At 56.7% G+C, this 9,928-nt stretch overlaps 1 protein-coding gene across 6 annotated transcripts; it reads left to right on the top strand.

Annotated features, from left to right (window-relative positions):
* The first annotated feature begins 126 nt into the window (after positions 1-126).
* LOC114860153 (phosphoinositide 3-kinase regulatory subunit 5-like) lies at positions 127-9,877 on the top strand. 6 transcript variants are annotated; one of them, XM_029158529.3, is made up of 17 exons: positions 127-283; positions 1,494-1,596; positions 1,883-1,983; positions 2,055-2,123; positions 2,198-2,336; positions 2,443-2,512; positions 2,591-2,768; positions 2,836-2,998; positions 3,077-3,145; positions 3,212-3,993; positions 4,113-4,238; positions 4,320-4,629; positions 8,620-8,696; positions 8,785-8,878; positions 8,978-9,060; positions 9,141-9,259; positions 9,341-9,877. In XM_029158529.3, exons 2-17 carry the CDS (start codon positions 1,497-1,499, stop codon positions 9,486-9,488), a joined length of 2,628 nt encoding a protein of 875 aa, XP_029014362.1. In that variant the 5' UTR covers positions 127-283; positions 1,494-1,496; the 3' UTR covers positions 9,489-9,877. The 6 variants fall into 6 exon arrangements, 5 of the variants coding, with proteins under 5 accessions (XP_029014362.1, XP_055366755.1, XP_029014363.3 ...); XM_055510780.1 differs by having other exon boundaries at positions 1,799-1,983; positions 3,077-3,993; positions 4,320-4,451; positions 4,536-4,629; XM_029158530.3 differs by lacking the exon at positions 127-283 and having other exon boundaries at positions 1,110-1,596; positions 4,320-4,451; positions 4,536-4,629.
* Positions 9,878-9,928: the final 51 nt, after the last annotated feature.

The following is a 9,928-nucleotide window of genomic DNA, read 5'->3' as shown; positions in this document are numbered from 1 at the left end:
GTGGGGTTCTGGTGGGGCTCGGCGGGCCTGAAGCGTCCTGCCTCAGCGCGGCTCCGGCCTCTGGGCGCGGTGTCGCGTGCTGCACAGCGGCTCCGCCTCCACAGGCTCAGCGTTGAGGCCGCTCCACTTCCTCTTTTGCAGCACACGCTCTCGGGCCTTGGCAGCTGGAGGCTCTGCTGTGAGAAGCCCGGCAGGAGGATGTGGTCCCGGCCCCGTTGATGTGGGTCAGCTGTGGTGGGGCTGCGGCGATATAGGACGCGATAACGGAACGGCAGATGTTCAGGTGAGCGCTTTGCTGTCAGGGCTTCGTTTTCGGTACTTCATTAATCTGGCTGCTTTCACAACTTTACAACTGCAAAGTGCTGGAGCTCAGCAGATTTCCTGTTCCCTTTCTTCTGGAGCTGCTCAAGACAGATGCCGATGAGCTCGTTCCAGTTAGAGGCGACTCGGGAGCCGACGCAACGGCAGCTGCTTCCTCATCAGACAAGATGAGGACAGAGCTGCTGCTCAGACAGAGAAACGTGGCCAGAACCACGAACGCCTAAGAGTTAGAGCTCGGAGTGAATTCATGGCAGAAATGAGCTGAATGTAGAAGGTGATGAAGGCAGATGACGTGGGGTTAAAGGTCCTGAATGATGAACAGACGGAGGTTGAGGTGGGCGCTGACCGGCCCGACGTCACGCGGGTCAGCGGGTTGTTCCAAACAGACTATTGATTTGAAGGGCTTGTTTCCCGGAAGTCGCTTCCTGTTTGGACTCGACCACAGCTGTGATTCTGCTGCAGGAAGCGCACAGGTTTCATTCATTCCAACATTTGTGCTCAGCGCTGGTCTCATCACAGCAGCCACATGTGGTTCTGACCGGAACGAGCGCCGGTGCTCAGTTGTTTCAGGTTTGGATGTGTTCACTCCAGCCCCAGACGTGGGATAAAGCAGGAGTCGGCTCACGGTCAGGTGACGTCTGCAGCTGATTCTTACGAGTGGAACCGTTGAAGCCGTGCAGTCGTTGACTCAGCGCTCGCTCAGGAAGTGGCCGCTGTCGTCTGTGTGTGTCTGCGCTGTGTGAGGGAAGCTGGACGTTCATCGCGCGCGTGCGTGTGTGTGTGTGTGTGTGTGTGTGTGTGTGTGTGTGTGTGTGTGTGTGTGTGTGTGTGTGTGTGTGTGTTTATGCGTGTGTGTGTGTGTGTTTGTGTTTTGTGTGTGTATGCGTGTGTATGTGTATGCGTGTGTGTGTTTGTGTATGCGTGTGTTTATGCGTGTGTGTGTGTGTTTATGCGTGTGTGTGTGTGTTTGTGTTTGTGTGTGTATGCGTGTGTGTGTTTGTGTTTGTGTATGTGTATGCGTGTGTGTGTGTGTGTGTGTATGCGTGTGTTTATGCGTGTGTGTGTGTGTTTGTGTTTGTGTGTGTATGCGTGTGTATGTGTATGCGTGTGTGTGTTTGTGTTTGTGTATGTGTATGCGCGTGTGTGTGTGTGTGTGTGTGATGCCTCCACAGATCATGGAGCAGAGCTCGTGCACTGAGGACCGGATCCAGCACCTCCTGGAGCGCTGCCTCTGTGACCTGGGCCTCAACACTCCAGACAAAGCTCTGTGGAACGGTAGGAGACCCTGAACGCAACACTGGGTCCAGGTTATTCACAGCCTGAGGCGGCTGAAGCTTTGATTGAGCGTCACCTGCTGCAGATCACAGTAAGAGTGAGAAGTGAGAGCGCTGACTCACAGCAGGAGGATGTTGGTTTGAAGCTCAGTCCCCAGACGTTCATTCACAAACAGGCGCCTGACGTGTGACCTGTCATTCAGCTTCTTTCTGGACGACGCCGTCGTTATTTCCACTGAAACCCAGTGAAGAGGGAACTGAGCCGAGGTTCTGTTCTGCCTCTGCAGCCGGGCTGTGCATAGGTCGCTGGTGTTTGGAGGAACTAGTGAAGAGAGATCCCAACCACTTCCTCATCCTCCTGCAGAAAATACTGATGAAAACAAAAGAGGTAACGAGGCGACGCCGCTTCTGACGCTGGAGGAATGACAGCGAGTCTCACTTCTGTTTTCCGACCGGCAGGTTCTGGAGCGATGTCAGTACGAGCTGGTGGTGCCGCTGTGCCTGCTCTTCTCCTCCACCCTCCTCAGTGTGAGTGGCTCAGCGTCCGGCGGCTCAGCGCTGGTGCTTTGGCCAATGAACGCCTCCTCCTCCGTCTGTTTCAGGCTCCGTATGTGGCTCCTGAATGCGTGGTTCTGCAGGAGGCCTCCATCTTGTTCCGCCGCTTCCTGTCGTGGCCGGACCCCTGCTGCTCCGCCAGCAAACACCTGCTGCTGGTCATCCAGCAGGAGCTCAGGGCTCCAGGTAGGCCCAGCCCACGCTATAAACCACGCAGCCCCCTGCTGTGAGCCGGTGGGACCAGCAGGGGGCAGCATTCGCCCCGTGACCGTACCTGTCGTCTGTGCTTTAGGCATTTCCTTTCAGAGGCTAGTGAGGGCAGAGCAGGGAGCGTCCCCGGGCATCCTCGGCTCCAGAACCATGTGAGTCCACTAAACACAGCTTTACGTAGGGCAGAAATGAAGCCTCGTCCCATGTTCGCGTCTCTGCGGCTCCATCAGAACAGTGCTGTTGCTGAACCCAGAGGAAGACGTCCCCCCAGAGGTCCGGTCCGTCTCGGACCAGCTGAGCGGCTCCCAGCAGTCCAGCTCAGATGTGGCCAGCACCCTGATCCAACACGGCCTCCAGGCGGTTCTGGGCGCCAAGCATGACCCGCGGGCGCTGCACGCCGTGCTGCAGGTGAGTGTGTGTTCAGTTCTGCACGTTCTGGAGGAGATGCAGCTTGGACCCGTGTCTGTGCTCGTAGACCAAGCGGGCCGAGGAGCTGGATCAGCTGCTGGAAGCAGTGACTGAGAGCATGGAGCGGGCAGCGTCAACGGCGGATCCACACGCAGCCAGACGGGCTCTGTCCAGCAGCATGGAGAGAATCAGAGGAAGCCTGGTTCCGGCCGACAGAACCTCAGACCCTGGTAGGAACATGTCGGACTCTCTGGTTCCTAAAGGAGAACAGCTCCAGCCCTGACCTCAGCGTCTCCTGCTTCCTTCAGGGGCCGTGGAGACCTTCACACTGCCCTTCCCTAAGTGCCACACCTGCTCCTGGGAGAACGACACCTTTGGTACCTGGTTCTTCTCACTCATTCGCTCGGAACCTGCTGCTTCCTTAACGCGCGGCGTGTCTGCAGGTGTTCTGTCCGACATCCTGACGAGCGACCTGGACTCACTCGCCGACTGCTTCAGTAAAGCAGAGCTGGACGAGGACGACGTCCTAGACACCAGTGTAGACGAGGAGGACGAGGCGGAGGCGCCCGGAGCGGACCTCCAGAACCATCGCATCTCTACCACCTCGTCCTCCTACAGGGACTCCACGCTTTCCGGCTGGTCGGTTCCGACCACTTCTTCAGGCGTGGAGAGCGACTTCAGCGAAGACACGGAGGAGAGACCGGACCGACAGCCCCGGCTCCGGAGGAAACCCAAAAAGAAGTCCCGATCCCTGCTGGGCATCGAGCGCTTCTCCATGCTCTTCAAGACCCCACGCAGCCCCAGCGCCTGCCGCCGGGCCCAGAGCATGGCCTACCACAGCATCTCCTGCCAGGACGCCCACGGAACCAGGACCCAGACCAAACCCGGCAGGTGGGCCCGACCCAGACAGGTGCACCCTCTGCAGCTGCCGCCGGCCGCCTTCCCCCAGAGACACGTGTGCGTCCGCAGGAGGCCCATCCTGAGCTGCAGCGACCCGGATGTGGCGGCGCCGCCCACCCTGGTCCGGGTGGTGGTGTTCGGGGGCGACAGAGAGGCCGGCAGGCTGGCCCGGGCCTACAGCGACCTGCAGCAGAAGGAGAACAAGAGCCCGCGGCTCACCAAGATGTGCAAACTGCAGTTCTACTTGGTTCCCAGCAGGAGGAGAACCCCTGGAGGTCCGGCACCCACGGAGGGCCAGGCAGGAGGTTCCACCAAAGCGTGTGCGGTAAGAACACGCGCGTTTGTTCACGCATCACCTGGAGCCTCAGACAGGGAACATGAAATGTGGTAACAAAAGTAACAGCATCCAGTCAAAGCAGTGACGTGAACCTTCGATTCTGACAGGACTCCAACGGCGCCGCGCTGGAGGACAGCACCGCGGACGTAGCCCAGATGCTGGGGATGCTGGACCCCTGGTACGAGAGGAGCATCCTCAGCCTGCTCAGCCTGCCCCCCCACGTCCTGGGTCAGGTCAGCGCCTCGGCTCCACGAAGCCACGCGAGCGTTTACGCATCACTGAGAAGCTGAAACCATCCGTGTCCTCTGACGCAGAGCGGCTCCAAGGACGGGGACGTCTCTGAGGCCGGCGCCAGCGACGAGCGGCTCCCTCTGCTGGCCGACATGATGCTTTACTACTGCAGGCACGCACAGCAGCCGGTTCTGGTCCAGCTCTACCGGGCCGAGGTCAGCGGCGCTCACGTCACACACGACGTCCCGTCACCAACGTCGCAGCTTCTGTGTCGTTCATTCTTCTTCTGCTTCTCACAGCTGACGCTGGCTGGAGGAGACAGGAGGACGGAGGTGTTCGTTCACTCGCTGGAGCTGGGCCACTCTGCAGGAACCAGAGCTGTTAGGGCCATGGGTGAGTGGCAGGGAGACAGGCAGGCAGACAGGGAGACAGACGGACAGGGAGATGGACAGACAGACAGGGAGACAGACAGGGAGACAGACAGACAGACAGACAGACAGGGAGACAGACAGACAGACAGAAAGACAGGGAGACAGACAGACAGGCAGGCAGAGAGCAAGACAGACGGACAGGGAGATAGACAGACTGACAGACAGACAGGAAGACAGATCAGCAGACAGACAGACAGGGAGACAGGAAGACAGACCAGCAGACAGACCAGCAGACAGACCAGCAGACAGACGGAAAGGGAGACAGACGGACAGGGAGATAGACAGACTGACAGACAGACAGACAGGCAGGGAGAGACAGGCAGAAAGGCAGACAGGGAGACAGACAGGCAGAAAGGCAGGCAGGCAGACAGGCAGACAGACGGACAGACAGGGAGACAGAGAAAAAGACAGACAAAAAGACAGACAGACAGGCAGACAGGACGACAGACAGACAGACAGACAGGGAGACAGACGGACAGGGAGATAGACAGACTGACAGACAGACAGACAGACAGGCAGACAGGCAGGCAGGCAGGGAGACAGACAGATTGACAGACAGACAGGCAGACAGGCAGGCAGGCAGGGAGACAGACAGATTGACAGACAGGCAGGGAGACAGATAGGCAAATAGGGAGACAGACAGGAAGACAGACAAACAGACAGACAGGCAGACAGGGAGACAGACGGACAGGGAGACAGGAAGACAGACCAGCAGACAGACCAGCAGACAGACAGGGAGACGGACAGGGAGACGGACAGGCAAACAGGGAGACAGACAGAGAATAGACAGGGGAGCGGCGGAAAGACAGACAGAAAGACAGGGAGACAGACAGACAGGGAGACAGACAGACAGGCAGGGAGATAGACAGAATAGACAGAGAGACAGACGGACAGACAGACAGAAAGACAGGGAGACAGACAGACAGGCAGGCAGACAGCAAGACAGACGGACAGGGAGATAGACAGACTGACAGACAGACAGGAAGACAGACCAGCAGACAGACAGACAGGGAGACAGACGGACAGGGAGACAGGAAGACAGACCAGCAGACAGACCAGCAGACAGACAGACAGACAGACGGAAAGGGAGACGGAAAGGGAGACAGACGGACAGGACGACAGACAGACAGACAGACAGACAGACAGACAGACAGACAGACAGACAGACAGACAGACAGACCAGCAGACAGACAGACAGACGGACAGGGAGATAGACAGACTGACAGACAGACAGGCAGACAGGCAGGCAGGCAGGGAGACAGACAGATTGACAGACAGGCAGGGAGACAGACAGGCAAATAGGGAGACAGACAGGGAGACAGACAAACAGACAGACAGGCAGACAGGGAGACAGACGGACAGGGAGACAGGAAGACAGACCAGCAGACAGACCAGCAGACAGACAGGGAGACGGACAGGCAAACAGGGAGACAGACAGAGTATAGACAGGGGAGCGACGGACAGACAGACAGAAAGACAGGGAGACAGACAGACAGACAGACAGACAGGGAGACAGACAGACAGAAAGACAGGGAGACAGACGGACAGGGAGATAGACGGACAGGGAGATAGACAGACTGACAGACAGACAGACAGACAGAGAGACGACAGACAGACAGGCAGGGAGAGACAGGCAGAAAGGCAGACAGGGAGACAGACAGGCAGAAAGGCAGGCAGGCAGACAGGGAGACAGGCAGATGGACAGACAGACAGGGAGACAGGCAGACGAATGGACAGACAGGGAGACAGACAAATAGACAGACAGGGAGACAGGCAGGCAGGCAGGTAGACAGGGAGACAGACAAATAGACAGACAGGGAGACAGACGGACAGGGAGACAGACAGACAGGGAGACAGACGGACAGACAGACAGAGAGACAGACGGACAGACAGACAGAGAGACAGACAGGGAGACAGACGGACAGGGAGATAGACAGACTGACAGACAGACAGACAGGCAGAAAGGCAGGCAGGTAGACAGGCAGACGGACGGACAGACAGGGAGACAGACAAATAGACAGACAGGGAGACAGGCAGACAGGACGACAGACAGACAGGCAGAAAGGAAGACAGACACGAAGACAGATGGACAGACAGAAGACAGACAGACAGGCAGGGAGAAGACAGACAGACAGACAGACAGACAGACAGACAGACAGACAGACAGGGAGAGACAGGCAAACAGACAGACAGACAGACAGGCAGAAAGGCAGACAGGGAGACAGACAGGCAGAAAGGCAAGCAGGCAGACAGGGAGACAGACAAATAGACAGACAGGGAGACAGACAGACAGGAAGACAGACTGACAGGGAGACAGACTGACAGGCAGACAGGGAGACAGACTGACAGGCAGACAGGAAGACAGACAGACAGACGGACGGAGACAGACAGACAGACAGACAGACAGACAGACAGACAGACAGACAGACAGACAGGGTGACAGACAGACAGACAGGCAAACAGACAGACAGGCAAACAGGGAGACAGACAGGGAGACAGGCAGGCGGACGGACAGACAGGGAGACAGACAGGGTGACAGACAGACAGGGTGACAGACAGACAGACAGACAGACAGACAGACAGACAGACAGACAGACAGACAGACAGACAGGCAGGCAAACAGGGAGACAGGCAAACAGGGAGACAGACATGGAGACAGGCAGGCGGACGGACAGACAGGGAGACAGACAGGGGGACAGACGGACAGGGAGATAGACCGACTGACAGATAGACAGACCGGCAGAAAGGCAGACAGGGAGACAGGGAGACGGACAGACAGACAGACAGACAGACAGACAGGGAGACAGACAGACAGACAGACAGACAGACAGACAGACAGACAGACAGACAGACAGACAGACAGACAGACAGACAGGCAGAAAGGCAGACAGGGAGACAGACAGGCAGAAAGGCAGGTAGGCAGACAGGGAGACAGACAGACAGGCAGACAGACAAATAGACAGACAGGGAGACAGACAGACAGGCAGACAGGAAGACAGACAGACAGACAGACAGACAGGAAGACCGACAGACAGACAGACAGACAGACAAACAGACAGACAGGGAGACAGACGGGCAGCCAGGCAAACAGACAGGGAGACAGACAGACGGGCAGCCAGGCAGACAGGAAGACAGACAGACAGGGAGACAGACAGACAGACAAACAGGCAGACAGACAGGCAGACAGGGAGACAGGGCGGCAGACAGACGGACAGACAGGGAGACAGACAGACGGACAGGCAGGCAGACAGGGAGACAGACAGATAGACAAACAGGCAGACGGGAGACAGACAAACAGACAGACAGACAGACAGACAGACAGACAGACAGACAGGCAGGCAGGCAGGCAGGCAGGCAGACAGACAGACAGACAGACAGACAGACAGACAGACAGACAGACAGGCAGGCAGGCAGGCAGGCAGGCAGGGAGAGACAGGCAGACAGACAGACAGACAGGCAGACAGGGAGACAGACAGGCAGAAAGGCAGGCAGGCAGACAGGGAGACAGACAAATAGACAGACAGGGAGACAGACAGACAGGCAGACAGACAGACAGGCAGACAGGAAGACAGACAGACAGGCAGACAGGAAGACAGACTGACAGGGAGACAGACAGACGGACAGGAAGACAGACAGAGACAGACAGACAGACGGACAGGGAGACAGACAGACAGACAGGCAAACAGGGAGACAGACAGGGAGACAGGCAGGCGGACGGACAGACAGGGAGACAGACAGACAGGAAGACAGACAGACAGACAGACAGACAGGGCGGCAGACAGACGGACAGACAGGGCGGCAGACAGACAGACAGACAGACGGACAGGCAGGCAGACAGGAAGACATACAGACAGGGAGACAGACAGATAGACAGGGATACAGACGGACGGACGGACGGACAGATGACCACATCACCACAGATTAGCTGACCTTTGCTAAATGCTGTTTCTAGGTGCTGCCAGTAAACGGTTGGGGATCAATGAAGAACGTGAAGCCATTCCTTTATCACTACGTGTTGCCTACAGCAAGGTACCGGCCCAGAACACAAACATGTTCAGTAGTTCTTGTGGAACTGCAGGAGGTCAGGAATTCATCAGACACTGTCACTAACTTATAGGTGGCCGTGAGCGGGAGGAGTCGGTGGACGGAGGGAGAGACCGTCTGCACCTCCATCAATGTCTTCAAAGCCTGCAGGAAGCCGGAGCAGCTGGGTGAGGAGCCGGGTCGGCGGCCAGGTCGGCGGCCGGGTCGCAGAGGCTCCGCTTTGTTAGTTGCCAGGTTAGCAATCAAATCAAACCTCGTTTGTCCAGGTTCCAGAATAGAAAGTCTGCAGCTGGTGATGACTGAAGTGGTGAAGAGGCAAAGCTCCAAGTCCAAGAAGTGCCACAACCAGGTGACGGTTCACACCTTCACACGCCTCATGCTCGTCTCCTGATCCAGCGCTGAGTCCTCACACCCTGTTCTCTGTGGCAGCACATCTCTGTAACAGAGATAAAGGTGGACAAGGTGAAGGTGGACGCGGGAGATGACGGGACCACATTCGCTGTGTGTCTGGACCAGGATGAGAAGAAGTTCATCCAAAGCGTCACCAGGTGCAACGGCAGCGGAGGGTGAACAGAACCAGCTGGCAGGGTACCGGGCCGTGATGGTACTGATGCTGCGTGTCTCTGCAGGTGTGAGGTGTCTCTGTGCTGTAAAGCCGGCAGCAGCTCAGACTGGAGGACCTACCAGGCGCTGCCGGGCCAAGTGCAGCCTCTGCACCCGTCCTACTGCTCCCTGCTGTGCCTGCCCATCACCTGCTTCTCTGCCCCTCAGGCCTGAGCAGCACCAGAACCCTGGACACGATCGGAGCCATGAGCGGCCGGTAGAGACGACCCGGAGCACGAGGCAGCGTCGATGCTCCATAGGACGAGCTTCACTTCACTTTCAGAGTAAAAGAAAGGAGTCTGTGACCATGAGAGACGAGAGATTAATGATCTGACATTCAGTTTGTTTGATTCTTTGCTTTGGTTCTTTTCTTGAAGCGCTGCTGAGTCCATTCTGTTTGTTCTTTGATCCATCACAGTAAAATTAAAAGTAAGTGTTTAATGAAGATAAGCTATTTATTTGATGCTGGTGGAAATGTTTTATGTTTTTTTAAATTTCCTGTATTTCAACGTGTTTTTATACGAGACTCAACTGAAATAAAAGGAACCTTGTTTTTCCTGAGACAGTGAACGTGTCTTAATATAACCTCCTCCAAAACAAGTGAAACCAAAACA

Source organism: Betta splendens, chromosome 8, assembly GCF_900634795.4.
Source record: "Betta splendens chromosome 8, fBetSpl5.4, whole genome shotgun sequence".
Taxonomy (NCBI): Eukaryota; Metazoa; Chordata; class Actinopteri; order Anabantiformes; family Osphronemidae; genus Betta; species Betta splendens.
Note: the sequence above shows the minus strand (reverse complement) of the source record. Positions and strands in the feature narration are given on the sequence as shown.

Bases quoted from the DNA above. Each gene is read 5' to 3' on its own strand.
- LOC114860153 (XM_055510779.1), top strand. From the start codon at position 1,203: ATGCGTGTGTATGTGTATGCGTGTGTGTGTTTGTGTATGCGTGTGTTT. The intron at 4,630-8,619 runs GTGAGTGGCAGG...TGCTGTTTCTAG, and splicing joins CAGAGCTGTTAGGGCCATGG to GTGCTGCCAGTAAACGGTTG. The intron at 8,879-8,977 runs GTGAGGAGCCGG...TCGTTTGTCCAG, and splicing joins CAGGAAGCCGGAGCAGCTGG to GTTCCAGAATAGAAAGTCTG.